The following is a 15,912-nucleotide window of genomic DNA, read 5'->3' as shown; positions in this document are numbered from 1 at the left end:
GGATCATGAAGTGCGATTTTTATTTTTGCAACCACATTTCGGAACCTGTCTGTCAAGTATCGACACCGTAAAACTGCTTTATGAGAGGACGGTTTTGCCACCTTTCTTGCTTGCTTTATTTGTTTTGCTTTTACTGCCATGTGCAACATCATAGAGGTTGTGCAAAGTTCCTGCATCTGGCGTCAGTTCTGACGGAGCTACGGGAGCTACAAGGAAGGAAAGAATTGACACATTCTCTTTCGCTCGATCGTGTGATGTAACTGATAAAATGATTTCTCCACAGACAGACCAAAACATTAGTACTGCCCGTATGTTACTCTTTAGGAGTAAATTTTGGACGGATGGGCATTCGGGGCCTTGCAGCACGACGTGGGAAACTTGAACGCTCTTCAAGCGGAGACGGCCAGCTTTTCGTGAAGAGGGTGGTTTTGTTGCTTTTTGATGTTTTTTTGGCTATCCTTGGTAAGATACCGCCACTAGCTCAGTGGTTGTTTTGCAAATGGAGTTTGTTTAAGTTTACGCACTCCACCATGAACCTGGTTTTTTAGTGTCATCTCTTATGTGAGGCACTAATTCTTCCTCCCTCATCTCAGCTAAGTGTAGTCTTGCACCAAGCAACGGAATGGAACGGTCAGCGTGAGAAAAGTGGCAAACGAATGTCCAAAAACAAAACCTGCCAAAAGTTCAACAAAAAGCATGCATGAAAAACACACGAAAATGCCTTTGGTCGATTGTGCATGTTTTTAATTGTTTAACGATGCAGTTTAACCTTCGTCAACTGTTAAAGAAAGCGATGCTCACCGGGTGGCATACGGGACACAATTAAATTAACTCATGCTCGCTTTATCTCAGCCTTTCGTTCGTTGCTCCATCTCATATTGCTCAATATCGCAGATCACTCGTTGTGGGTCCAATTTGCGTATCCACGATTTAATCCAATGGCAATGCTGAGATTGTATTGCACTTTCCCATACGCTTTGTTACATTCCAGCGCCGGCACGTAGAATCGCGTAATCCGCATGTATCTGGACAGCGCCAGTCATTTCAGTTGAGGATAACGTTTCCTGGTCACATGTTACGAGTGGCGGAAGGCGCCGATAAGACGCATTTCGACACTTTCTTCAATTAATTGAATTAAGACATCACATACAAACACTGAAGGGGATCGTAAAATTAAAACAAAATAACAGGCCAAACAATCTCCTGCTAAAAAGGGATCGCCGGGGATACTGTGACGCTCCACCACTAAATCGATACGATCGGCGTTGATCGAAATGATGGCGCTAATAGAAGGTTTCAGCTTCATCGGTTGGCGAACGGAAATGACATTAAATTTCGTCCGCGTACATTCCGAATCGACAAACGGCCTATCTGAGTGGATCGTATATTATACCGCTTTTGTTACGATCAAGATAAGAATCGGACCGTCGGTTGGAGCCACATCCAACCCGTGCCTATTTAATCTTGTCCCCTAAATTCGTTCACTCCTCCAACAGGGGCACGCTGGAAAGGCGAAAAATGTATCATAAAAAAGTTCTCATATCATCTGACGTTCGACTGGGAACATTATTTGCTGGCCGATGGGCCGACGAGCGCGAGTCTCCCTCGCTTCCTGTGTCCTCTGTATGGCAGAAAAATGAGAAAGAAACGGAGCAAATAATCAAGAAATTAAATTTTAACCCCAGTGTCTCACCGAACAAGCAGACCAACGCAGGAAACAAATAAAACAAAACAACAGCAAGCACCGAAATGAGGCATGGCTACATCATGCGACAGAACTGAGCAACCCCTAGGGTGAAAGAGGAGAGCCTATTTACCGACCCGAGATCCCCCGGTGTGGTCGCCTTGGACGCGGTGGCTAGGGCTTGGGCAGCAGAGATACATTTTATAGCTTTGAATAAGCGGCAAGCAGCATAACTTCTTCATCGGAACAACGATACGAGTCCTCCCGCAAGATTGGAAGCCAGAGTTCGGGGCTGGGACGGCTTCCTTGTCGTCCATGGGAACTCCTCCAATTTTGGGTTACGGCAGCATATGATCTTGCTGCTGCGTTTCGCCGCACCAGCCACCAAAACCACTTTTGAAGAACTGCTCCAGATGAAACCGAGATGGAAAACATAAATAAATTTAAAGTTCCTACTACAGTGAGGAAGGAGCAGCGCAGCGTTACAGGTAGAACCATACACACTCATATCCAAACGATATCGAACCCGCACAACTGACTCGGGCTGGTGACTACAAATCTTGGACGCTTATCTGCCTACAATCTCTCGTCGGTTGGTTCGCGGTGAGTTACTCATGCTCACCGCGGGTGTTTGGCTGCTTTACTTGCATTTGGAAGATGGAAGGATAATGTGCTTGGCTTTTTGATCGTATGAAGTTTTGTGCAAAGGTTTTTTTGTTGTGTAATTTGGATCATCGTAAGATTTCCCGCTGTTTCAGATACTTACAATGCGGGCGCAGAAATTGATTTGGCACAAAGTTCTATACCGGTTGTTAATGCCTTCGTATTGAAGCAAAAATCTGGTTCTCCGAGACGATACTATTTAACTAAAGAAACTAATTAGCCTACTCCTTTGGGCTAGCAAGCTCTCAGGTTCAAAGTTATCAATCAAGCAATCTAACTACCGCAATTCGATACACGAAAACAACTGTCACAAATGAAGGCCACTAAACTTGTATGAAATGGGGCTGATTCATGAAATGGGTAAAGAATTAAATGCTCCACAATATGATTCCAGCTTCGCCAACTTACTTCCAGCAGCCTCAAGAAAAGCTTCCAAACGGAAGGCGTTCGTGTGACCCCAGCGCACGTTTCGAGCCTGATGGGATAAACAGTGCTAGCGCAAACGTGAAAGCGTGTGTATATCATTATCATTATTAATCAAACAAAAGCACTTAACGCAGACGCAAAGGTGAATACCGCAAAGCACCACTTCAACAAGCAAACGCGACCGCCGAAAACAAATTCAATGATCAATCTTTTGTCCCGACCGGCCTTCTGGTCTCGGTTCCCTAATGAGATCGAGCGAAACGATCAACGCTGACCCGACGAACATTGCGCCTCCGAAATTGGGTGGAATGAAATATCTCGTGTTGGAGGCCTTCGTTAGCGCCTCAGGATCGAACTTAAATCGTCTCACCAAAAAACGGTACGAAAAGTCCTGCAAAGGGTCTGGTAAACCTATCCTTCCAGTAACATTTCAAACAAGCTAGATATTACCACAATAACCTTACCTAATTCATAGAGTATTGCAGCGCATGGGAGCCACCATGCACCACATCGCCAACGCTACCCACCATGGCCATCATCACAGCTTTTAGGGAATTAATTTTCACGTTTGGGACGACTAAACGTCGAACAAATTGCTGCCGAATTGCAAACGTCCCCAAAAACGTGGCTACCAAGGCTAATGATCGTTTGCCCGGTGTAAAAAGTCAGGGCGATGCTGTGACAGGAGTAACGCGTTTTTTTTTTTGGTTTGGTTTGTACGGTAAGAGACCCGAATAATCCTTCGTCATTAGTGCACGAATCGAGCGATTTTGGCTCTTTTTCCTTCCAATCTTCTTGTCCTGGTCGTACGATTTCGTTCCCCACTTTTCCAAAGGCCTCGATCTGTCAAATTTATCATTTTAATATTCGTCTACCGGGAGGTTTTCGGGGGTGATTTGTGTTTCATTTTTTCTCCCCCATACGGTCAACGTCAACGCGAGATTCCGCGCGAGAATAAACGAGGTGGTTTCGGGCCGAAACATGCGTGATCCGTTGGCTGGAATTGTCTACCTGGAGGGTACACGAAAGCAACAACACTGATGTGGAGCGAAAAAATGTTCGTTTGGGGCCTGTTTTTTGGAAAGTGTTACACACACACACACACACAGCATAGAAACATGCTCCGCGATACAGTTTCTTCGACATTGCGCTAATTTGTGGCCCACGATGGGGTGGAGCAGAATGTACCACAGCATAAACGGAGCAATACGACAACGACGACAGGTTGGGTTTCTAATCCACAGGCGATCGCAGACTAGCGAAGTGGACATTTCGGAACTTCACGGCGCACTGGAGGTAGCGCACAAAATAAAACAAAGGAGACGTGTCGTGATCGAATTTGATCGAAGGGCTACACAGTCCGTCCGTTTGGCAGGTGGCAGCATTCCACAGGACTTCTCTACGCACGCGGCGGGAATTCCGATCGAACAGCGTCAATCGTATCGGAGAACAGGTTGATCGACATCGCACCCGAAGCAATCGCCTATCGGTAAACTCGCCAGGAGCTCTCCAAGCAAGACCGGGACGGTGTGAATTAAATATTTGTTTTAATGCCGCACACCCGTAGCTACGATGTAGAGCAAATGATTGGGAGTAACATCTACACCCCGCACACTGTTACCGGGTGCGTTTGGATGTTTTCCTTACCTATTAATTTTGACTCAGCAGCTCTGAGGGAGGCGAGATCGCGATCTGTTTGGGTTTGTGTTTTGTGGACGATTCGAGCGGGTGGTGAAGGAAGATTCATCAAGATTGCTTCCAACCGTGAAGGAGCCAAACTGTAGGCGTGTTTTCGGGATCTGCACGCAACAAACCATCTGGCGTCGCCGCATCGTTGTGGCATGATAATTTGAGCCAAAAAACATCGTACGTAATGAACCAAAAATGAACTCGACAAAAACACACACACACATGCAAAGACTCGCCATAAATATGAACGGCAGCCAAACACCCTCCCATATTGGGGTGGCACACGTGAGTTTTCTGATGAAGAATTTTTTTTTTTGAGTTTAGTGCCAAAACAGTGGGGTAGAAAACATCGAGTAAAAAAATCGTCTGAAAGGAGGAGCCGCATCGTACATACGCAAACGCCAACATTGGAACCTTTAAGATCCTCGTTTTGTACTCCTTTTTTGGATTAGACTTTAGGCCTGATTGTCAAAGCCAAACGGAAAACTTTCCAACGAAAAGGCTCTAACCAAACGGAAAGCAAATTTGTATTATGGTCTCCCGTTAGAGTCGACGAATGTTTCGTCGACTTTTTGTATACATTCACAGATGATTTCATTCGAATTATACCTATCTTTGATTGCTAATTTAGAATAGAATCAGTAATTAATGAATTAATTTGGTTTAATAATATACTTTTTGTATTGGACATTTTTTCGTGGTGAACTCTCGTGGTTCTTGCTTCAGAATTAATCCTGCAAACCACCAAATAAAATTATTAAAACGACTTAAAAATTATTGTCATAACATATCCTCGTAAAATATATACACTTTTCTATCGATTCACGTTTAGCCGTGGTTTTTATGAATGTAAACTATACTTTCCGTTGCACTTGACTGACGGAAAACTTTTGGTCTAACGCGCGTTTCCGTTTGATTCAGACAATGCAAATTTTTGACTTTCCGTTCGACAAACATCTGTCATCGACTTTTAAACGTCTGATTTAGCCAAACAGATAGCCAAACGGAAAGTCATAATACCAAAGTGACAATTATGTAACGTTTGAGAAGACGTTTAGATTCCACAATAAGGCCTTTTATCCGACCAGCAGAAATTTCGCTCAGCAAATTTTACCTTACCAGGATCGGCCAAAGTTTTATATGAAAATTGAATTAAAAATGACGGGTAAACGCCAATAAAATCTCATCTCTTCCGCAAAGCAACTATTCACATCAAACGTAGACACCACAACACACAGTTGCCCATATATTTTGCTTAGTAATGATGCGTTAGCGGGCGAACATCAGGTGTTAAACCCTGTATCAACAGAAAATGCAACGCAGCGAAAAACTTAGTTTGCCAGCACTGACGACTACCGGTAAACAGGAGGGTTGGTTTTTGCCGCCTTTTCTGTTTCTTTTTTTATTGTAGCGAAACCAATGCGCCTATTCATGAATGAAATTGTTGCTTGCAGTTGATAGTTAATAGTAGCTAATGAAGAATGATCGATAGTGCGGGTTGAGAATTCTGTGGATTGACCCTTAAAAATGAAACCCACGCGATGCAACCAGAATGGATGTTCTCTGATGATCTCCATGAGATAAAATACTTTTACACAATCCCATTTTTGAGAACGCACCGGCAACAACTTATCCCACAACTGTAATTGCAGGTAGACAATCAGCGTTGTGCACAACGTGTTAAAATACCTCGTGATGATAGGTCTTTAGGGTGCAAACCAGGCGTACCTTATGCCTCGCCAAGGACGCTTACGCGCATTATCCCACCCCAGACACCAGACGACTCAACACTATCTTGGCAAGCCGAAACAAATACTTCATTGCCATGTTTAGTAAAAATAAAACTGCAACTTTTTGAAACCTTTCTTATTATGATAGCGTTTTCCAAACTCTTTTGCAGCAAGCAATGGTTTGCAAACATTGCATCGGAAAACATTCAGCCTGGGAGGCTTAAGTCAGATCCTCGCACTGTCTAGTCCTGCGCACGTTTACCCAAGCATTGCGCGACAAAAGCACGGTAATTATACGTGACGGAATGAAAGTTTTGCATAAAGCACATTGTCTCAAGGTTTTTCGAAATTATTTTTACGTTGTAATTAAGCGTTTGTTTTAAGCGCTGCATTTGTTAAAGGAAAGTCACTAAAGCACTTATGATTTGGTCGCAACACGATGAAACCCACCATTTCGCGTAAAGCATTGCGAATTAAAAACTTGTCCAATCTTCAACGAAGCTTACTGCCGATGGCGTTCATTAGCTCAACGCAGCCAATTCCTGTTTACCGCATTGCTTGGCTTTTGTTTCGTTCAGCAGCACCTTTTCCGCTTAAGGTCGACATCCATTGGCTCGGCTTTCCTTTTTATTTCCTCCCCAGGTGAGGTACCAGGTCCGTAGGTTCCGCTCAGGCGCGGTTGTAGCTCATAAATTTTCATATGCTAATTTCCAATGCAAACGCGTGTGCACATCGTCCTCCTGCACCGCCGACGCACCAAAGTTCTCAGCGCAGCGGTTCCGGGGCACGGCATGTGCTGACAGGGCAATCTTTACGTCGCACCATTAGACTTCCCTCCTGAACCCCGGCACTACAGCGGGATGGATGCAACACCTTCTTCGCGTAAGACCTCACCGGTGACCTCGGCAGGCGGACGATTTCTTGATGTTGACCTGGTACGACCATGGGTCAGACATCGAGCCGGTTGGTATTGTACGCTCAGCCGACCGATCGATAGCGTTTTGCTGCATAATCAACGGATGATTTAATCGGACAGAACCGAAGATAACGATCGTACGGTGCTTCAATTCCCCAACGAGCACCGGGAAATTAAGGTCAGCTCTATCATAAGCTAAAGGAGGTATACTAACTTTTCATGTGCGTTTAAAAAGCGAAAATAAGAATAACAGAGTTCATAGTCAATCGTTTAACTTCTTTTTAATACATTGATTGAAGTCCCATTCTTGGGCCGATGGTGTAAAAAAGTTGCTTTTGTTTGTTGTTTGTTTTATTTTGTGATCACTGGGGCATGCATGTAGCAATTAAATTGCTTATCGTGCGAGAAATTGCCATTATGGTAGTTGGGTTTCGCACAATTGAGGGTAATAATGAATGGGACATTCATGGGTGCAATTGAAGCGAAAGGCACGCACAGGGGGAAGGAATTGCGTTGACCAACTTATTCTGTATCGTCAGCAAGAAATCCTACACCACCCACTGCAAACGCATGGGAGTTTTAATTTTATTATTTTTAAACGTTCATCAAACTTGAGTGCTTTGGTATGTTTATGATTTGTTTGCTTTTTTTGGTTTCAGATTAAGTATCGGTAAAACTTAATAAAAGAAGCCACAAGCGGTCATACCTAATCGAAGCATAAATCCGTAAGCTTTAGGCTCAACATGCGCTTCTGTGGGGATCCTCGAAGGAAAGAAATTTGAATTAGCACTTGGCATTTGTTGCCGATGCTATTTCTCCCCGTCTTCCCCCGTCAATCACACACACACACACGTACACTCGTCGCATTTTTTGTTTCCAGTTTTTCTCTCTCTCTCTCGTTTCAGCCCCAACCCATTAACGATGGATTTATGCACGCAATGGAAAATAATGCGAGAGCAAAGTAGCTTTTTGTCACTGTTTGAGGGAGTGACCGCACGAAAACGAACTTCAACTACGAGAACGTTACGACCGGCTGGCCCGTCTTCCTGGGTGACTTCACTGGCCACGTGATTCAGTTGTTAAACGTTGCAGTGCAGCGCTTGCCGTAGCGGGAGAGCGCACAATGTCCTTCCGATTCTGTTCAACCACGACGGCAAAGCCTATTTGAATGTGATGTAATCGCTCACTTACAGAAGCAACACCATGTGCCCGCCAGGACCAACTTTTGAATATGGCGTATTACGAAGGCGATCATGCTTAGGCACACTAGGCGGCGAGTATTTGCATACCGTTGGAGGGATGGAGACGGATGGACAATGTACCTCTTTTATGGGCTTTTGCTGCTGTTTGGTTATCAAACGATTTCCATCCGTGCCCCCCTTTTGCGCCGGGGGAAATTGAAGTATTATATCGCAGAGAACGCGCCCGACAGACGTAGTAAAGCAGAATGAGAAAAGCTGCAGGAATGATCTACGCACTGATGTATGCGCATAAAATATGTGTCAGTCGTAACACGTTTATTTGGACGGCCTCGTGTTTAACGGCCATTTTGCCGAGTTTGGGCGGGTAACATATTCGGCATGTTCTATTCATAGTGTGCAGTCTGTACTAGTGCATGCTTTTAGTCTGTCGGTGTAAGCTCGATGTTCGGAGCAACATCTTTCTGCAACAGGAGTAAATAATACTACATTAATTGGTGTGTATTTTTGTGATCTTTTCTACCGATTTCAAGGACCAAGGACAAAACATATTCTAGCAATGAACTGATTTCTTGGAAAATCATAGTCCGAAAATAAACATTTCTGTTTTAAAAAAGAGGTAGAATTAAATCAGTCACATTAACGCAATAGAATAAGTAAACATTATTAGAGAATCAATTGTGACTTACATGCTTCGACAAGGTAGTGCATATAACTCTACACATTGGCACAAGCCACCACATCTGGTATGAATTTAATCGAGCATACTTGATGTGAGTTTGTATCATGACCCCTGCTGAAGATATATTAATCATTCCAAAAGTCATCAAAAAACAAGTTTTGACCATTTAACCACCACATGTGCGACTAAGAAAGTAGCGGCGATTCCATTTCCGGCTCTGCAGTTTTTTTTTTGTGCTCAGTTGTTTTCGGGAACTAGCTGTCCTATTTCAATTTTGAAAAGAAGAGCATCACTCACTGCTTAACACTAGAACCGCCGGACTTGTCAACCTTACTAGAACCGGCACATGGGACAATTTTGTCCCATACGTTATGTGTACATATTTTTACATGTTTATTATTACCTATGGGATTTTTGTGGTAAAATAAAGCATAAACATCGTAATTAGGTATAATAAAGCTTTGTTAGCAACTCAATCAATAATAAAAAAAAATCGAATTGTTGGTAATCGTTTGATCATATCAACTGCCCAACCAAGAATATCAAGGCCAGTTTTCTTTTCACTAATTATAGATCTATCGAAGTTAAAGTCCTATAAGATCATAGGACTTTTAGTGATAAACGCTTGTAATTATTCCTTACAGGTTTGAACGACAGTAAATCTAGGCTTAGAGCTATAAATTATTTGAACAATCAAGTGATAAGTATGTTTTTTTTATAATGAAACAAATCTTTCATTCTAAGCTGTTTGAGTCTACGCGGGCGTCTGTGACTCAATATAGCTTTATATTGCCAAAAGAAGAGAACAAAGTTTCTCAAGCAAAATGAACGCCTAGATTAATTATTTAAAGCATCTATAATACATCTTTTACGAAACACTTTTAGTACATTTTTCATACACTGGTCTATTGCATGTTGCATTGCATATTGCATTTGAATCTGGCAGCGCCGACGAGAACCTCCAACACCTGACACAGGCAAGTTAGCGTTGGCGCTCTTATTTTCAACGTACTCTTTGATAAGTTCTTTGCCTAGCTTGAAAAGAAAAACGCGTCCAGCTATCTTTTCTTTTGTTAGTTCTTTGTACAAGGCCCAAGCATCGATTCCCGCCAAATCCAGACTATTAAAATTTGAATAACCAGGTCACCTTCTTCCAGCACTTTTCACGGAGTACTTTCTGCACATTTGGTCAACTACATAAACTTCGTACTTGATCGAGTAGTATAAAGACACAGTTTCAGGCTTTGATTTTTTATGCCCTAAGTGCACCAAGCAAACTGAATAGGGGCACTCAGACGATACAATGTTACCAATAAATTCCGAAAGAGTGAACAAAAATGGTCTAGCCGATTGATGATAGCGAAAACAATTCGTGCACTTTTATTGTTCTATTCATATTGACATGCATTGTCACGAAAACGCGTACACTCCAGTGCTACCAGACTTGAAGATGCACTTTCGTCACCCGTTCACAGCCATCTCAACGTATTTTGCCTAAGGGACAAAAATGTCCCATGTGGCGGTTCTAGTGTTAACAAGTTTTATTAGGCTAGCGATAGGCTTAGGCCGTTACATGCGGATAAAAAAAATCCACCCTGTATTTGGGTATTTTTATGAAATATTCATATGTAAGTAGTTTGTTACAAAAAGAAACGTATTTACAACATTTAAAACAACATTCAAAATGTATCAAACTGACGAGAGTTCCCAGTACATTGATGCACAATTACGATCCAGATTTGACGCTTTTGCCCACGACCCACGATGGATGCTCCATTATTTAACATGCTGTCGGCGCAGCATCACATCGAACTCATTATAGTGACGTTTTGACTATTTTAACCGTATGATTTTCGGTTTTTTATTTTATTGCCTAATGTCCCAGATACCTAACCATGCTAGCACGCATGGTACCGACGCCAGAGACACGGACACGGCCAGGCGCGACATTCTCACATCCTCCGGAAACGATAACAATTTATCAATCCGCCGTTGCCTCGTGTGGCTCTGTTTTTCTCTTCTGCATCCGACAAAGTTGATGGAATCGGACAGACAATGGTCTTGAGCATAGATTTTTCTGAGGTATGACGCGATGATCACCAGCGTCCGATATCCAACGAAGGGAAAATGGCGAGAGGAACACCCTTCAACATATTTCTCTCCCGCATCCGCCCCAAAAAAAAAAGGCCATTTTGGACGGACGCCTTGGAGGAGATTGCAATCCATCGTGTGTGTGACTTTCGTTGATGCCCATCCCCGTCGCCCGGATCAGCGTCTTTTGCTGAGGCGGAGGCGAATCGCACACTGCTAAACTCCACAATACAACATATTTTAATGGTGGGTACCGCCACAATCGTTGGCGGACGATTCCGGTGCTGGAGGGAATCGGTGACATTTTAGTGCCGACCGAAAGCGCGATTTAAGATGATGCGTGGTGGGACAGTTGCTCGTGGGACAATTTTCTACGTCCACATGTGAATGGGCCGAATTTTTTGGGGTCTCTTGAAAAAAAAAGGGGATACGATAAGGTAGACACGATGGATGCTGCTCCAGGCGTAATCAGCATCACTTCCTGTCCAGTGTGGCGGTAGAAAAAAAAGGGCACCTTTAAAGATTGGTGGCGGCTGGCAGCATCAATTTCGTAAGATTAACACCCGCAGCTGAGAAGGGCGCAACACCGCAGAGAGTATGCGTGTGTGTATGTGAGAACCCAACACAAGCGCACCAGGCTAATGAAGTTAAGGAAATGTTGCGGCATAAAATATGCGCAAAAGCAGGAGTATTTCTCGTGAAGCGAAAAAAGCAAACGGCCAATGAAAATGGTTTTAAGATCCGGCGACGATTCTTCCCACGCCGTCGGAATGACCGAGGATCGCTAAGAAAAGCTCGGCTCCGTAGAGGCAAGCTTCTTAGCTAAAGAAAAGGAGGAAGGATCGTGTTATAAGCTCTTCCTGCTAGTGTTGTCTGACCATTCAGATCGTGTATTGTTTTTTTGTGAAGCAGCACCGTACGTAAGGTTGTCCCTTTGCGGGAGGTGATCTTCCAATAAAACCCTTAACTTCTTTCTCCTTATGCCAAATAAATATTGCGATAAAAAACTCGTCATTTAAGACGTTTGCCAAAAGAGAGTCTCGTTAGCCGGCGGCATTCGTTGGTTTCGTGTAAAAACCGCGCATACAATTTGCCCATCTGCCCGAAACTTGCTCCCGCTGGTGCTGTCCTTTTGGTATCGGGCAAGATGTGGTGTCCATATACGTCTATGTGCCCCAGACTTATCCAGATGTTAATGCAAAAAAAATGATATTTCCACTTACCATGCATGGGTTGAATTTATATCTTCCGCTAGATGAAGGCTGTTTTTTCGGCCGTATGTGTGGCTAATATTCTTCTCCTCCTTGACCACCGGTCTTGTGTCGTTTTTCTTCCCCCAGGGTGTCTTGTTAGCACAGAACTTTATGCACACACTGACAAGCAACACTCATTACACACTGGCAAAATGCAGATCAAACCTTTCGTCACCTAGATCAACACGATATCAAGCCGCGATTAGCGATGCGCGTTAGTAGGCTTTGCGATGGTGAATATATTTCTTCTTTTCACTACACACTAACAACACTTAGGTACGTAGATCGATTGAAGCTTTGCATTTGGTGTGCGCATTTGGACGACAAGCACTTGTGATGTGACACTATCGATGCTTCTTGGTGTTGTTAACAAATGACACAATGCACGCACAATATCACGATATCGAACGCACGATCAGAAGCAGTTGTGTACCGGGGAAGCAAATCTCCGCGACTGGAGATATTGCAGGTGATGGGCTGATGCTCACGATACGCAAAACATCTTTTCAACCAATGCTCAATTCAAACACGAATAATCAAACACAAGCAACGACACACGACAACCGTACACACTGGTAAGAACTTTGTGCCAGCAATCCACAAACCAACACACCTCTGGCCGGTAAAGATGCTTTCGACTGTGTGGGGATGTTTTTACACAGCTGCCATGACGTGTCCTGACGATAGGTGCGTCATTTAGAGGGGATATCGGGGCAATTCAGAATTCTGCCTTTACTTTTTTGTTGCTTCTGTTGTTGCTGTTAGGCACACCGGGTTCGATAATGCATAATAACGGGCGCAATTGATGGGTGGTTTTTTCTTACTTCGATCAGACCCGTAGCAATTGTACACAGACGTTTGCGGTACGTCGTAATATAATCGCGATCCTGGCAATTTTACACACAAGCACGATACGCGGCACTATGCTTCGTTTTTCAAGGAAAAAGGTCACATACGGATATAAGTTTTGTGTACACCTTTTCTTGGCACGGTTTCGTAAAAAAAGTGGTGCAATTATCAATAAAAGATTGCTACGTTGAATGAACGGTATCCTTCGCGTTTGGCAGGACTCGCAGCATTGAGGGAAGATATATTTTATTTTTATCCTCCCCAAAACACACCTTGATCACACAAATCACAGCACTTTAACACTCTTTGCCGGGACTGTACGATTTGTTATTGGTTTTATTCTCGAGTGCCGGAACGCTCCACAGCATCTACCACGTGCGGGTCAGTGCTCACTTGTACTAGAAAAGCGCGCGAATAGGAAATCAGCGTTGGAGAGAATATTTCGATAATGGTTGCGCGTGTTTACTACACACTAATAATTCACCTACAATTATATTTTCTGTCATCTACAACACTGAAAGCAGGTCCCCGTTTCTAAAACCTGCGATAAACGAAAAAACGTCGCCTACTGCGCTAGACTACCGAAACGAACTTAGCGTGGAAACGGGAACACGACGCACGTCCGCACGCTTGAGAGGTAAAAGAAGAACGATGATTTGAAAATACAATTCACCCACAGCTTTGGGTTTTGCTTGAAACCGAAGCACCCGCTCGTACTTTCTTGCGGAAGAGAGGCAAAAGTGCCTCTACTACGCAGCATCTCGTTCTGGTCGTTAGTCTATGCTGCTCCCTTGTCTCCCTCGCTCATAAGCAAACACGTTTTGTGACACTGTTCGGCTCGCTCGCACTCATCCTTTCTCTTTCACAGAGCCGAACGAACGTCGAAAACGAATGCCGAAGCATACGCGCCAGCACGCACACAAACACAATACGCCGGCTAGGCACGCTTTTGTTTTTGTTTTGTTTCTGCTGTTTCTACTGCTTCCGGTGGAGCACGTTTTACGCGCGACGAGAAGCGGTGTGAGCGGTGAGTCGAAGTACATTTTGAAGATCGCGTTACAGCACGCAGAAACTGACGACCGACCGAACTATTCTGCTGGCAGGTATGCTGCTAGAGGGGACTAAGGAAATTTATGTTTCCCTCCCAAAGTAAAGCCACCCCAAATCCTTTGTTCCAAACTTTCATGCACAATCTGAAAGACAAGACAAGCCGATGGCCGAAGAAAATTCGCGCCTTTTGTTGTGGACCGGTTTTTCCTGATCTTGTACCCGTTTAGGGATAGAACCCTCAACGAAAAGCCTACCCCTTCGCCGCCAGCGCTATTCAGGCGGAAATTGCGCACTTTTCATCCTTCCTGTCTGTTCTGTCTTGCATTACGGTGGTCTGACACCCTTCCTGCCATCCCAAGCAATGATTTCATTTTTCATTTCCTTTTACCCGCCCGTTCGTGTCCTGTCCTATGGGCACCTTTTCTATTTTTTACCGTTTTATCCTTCAGCCGTGTCTTAAGGACCTCTGGCGCTAAAAAAGCTGTAGCACGGCAAGGATCAATCCCTCTTTTTTTTTGTATCTGTATAATGATTCCCCCTTTTTGCTGCGTACGAGTCCTTGTGTGTCTTGCGGGAGAATCTTCACGGCACGGTGAGGATGATAATGATGGCTTGGCTGTTAGGACCCGTAGTTGGCACAGCTGCTAGTTTAGCACATCTTCTAGGAGTGCGATGTTACCATGCCATGTTGCTTCTTTTTTTTTGCTTATTCACAAGGCATTGTTTGGGCATCGCTGGGTGTTCCGCTGTCTTGCGTTTACCTTCCTAAACGGGATCCGGCTGAGATTATAAGCGTGCTTGATATGACGTTGCTTGATGCGGGAGCAAACAGGGCGGATGGGACGACGAACGACCAGGAGTAAGTAACGACCATTTTGAATGGGGATTATTTTCGGGAAAGATGATTTTGGTCAAATTTATGCGATGGAACTGATCGCAGTTTTTTTTTTTTTTTTTTTTTTTTTTTTTTTTTTTTTTTTGGGCGCTAAGGGGTTGGTCGCGCATTACGCTTAAGTCTTCACAACTGGTTGTGTGGATGAGATTATGTACGATTTTCGTGCAAGACAAAAAAAAGCATGTCATAGACAAATAAAGGATTTATATTTACACTATGATCACTTAGTCTTTTAGGATAAAGAGTGGTAAGGCTTTATAATTAGAAGCAGTTAAAAGTTATGGAGTTACACAAATTCGTTAGAAATATTGGATCAACCAATACAATTTACTTTATTTATTCGCAGAAACAGATCTCAAATCTAATGACGCAGCTGCCATACTTATGCCGAGGAGGATAGCAAGGAGCTAAAGGGATCCACAAGACGATGTCAACAGTATCCCACCCCTACCAGCCGTTATGACCTGGACGGCTTGATTCATCGCTGCGTAATGACTACGCATTGTCCGTAAGAGGGACACTCTGACGTTGTAGTTGGTCTCACGTAATATAAATTCCATCACCACTCCTTGCGCTACCTTTCGATTCAGTTGCCTATTTTCTGCGTCGCAATGCAAAATGTCCTTGTTCTTCAAATTTTCTCACCCTCAACAGCCTCAGGCGACGAAATAAGAGTTGCATCTATAAATGACGTCGTAACGTAGGAGGGAACCACTTAGCCCTTCAAAGACACACGAATGTACAGCTATTAGATGAGACAGCGCAATGCAGCTGATCGGTAGGTT

General features: G+C 43.8%; 2 protein-coding genes across 2 annotated transcripts in view; both read right to left on the bottom strand.

The window, feature by feature from the left end:
• LOC126564368 (zinc finger and SCAN domain-containing protein 5A-like) overlaps positions 1 to 12,346 on the bottom strand; it is a 66,728-nt gene extending 54,382 nt beyond the window's left edge. Inside the window, exon 1 of the mRNA XM_050221396.1 lies at positions 12,304 to 12,346. Within this exon, the coding sequence (XP_050077353.1) occupies positions 12,304 to 12,306 (3 nt within the window). The 5' untranslated portion in view covers positions 12,307 to 12,346. The remainder of the gene's footprint in view (positions 1 to 12,303) is intronic.
• The window catches only part of LOC126564342 (actin-binding protein IPP), a 389,363-nt gene that overhangs the window by 170,861 nt on the left and 202,590 nt on the right, over positions 1 to 15,912 (bottom strand). The window lies entirely within an intron of this gene.

Source organism: Anopheles maculipalpis, chromosome 3RL (assembly GCF_943734695.1).
Source record: "Anopheles maculipalpis chromosome 3RL, idAnoMacuDA_375_x, whole genome shotgun sequence".
In the NCBI taxonomy this organism is placed as follows: domain Eukaryota; kingdom Metazoa; phylum Arthropoda; class Insecta; order Diptera; family Culicidae; genus Anopheles; species Anopheles maculipalpis.
The sequence above is the reverse complement of the archived record's forward strand: the minus strand, read 5'-3'. Positions and strand labels throughout refer to the sequence as shown.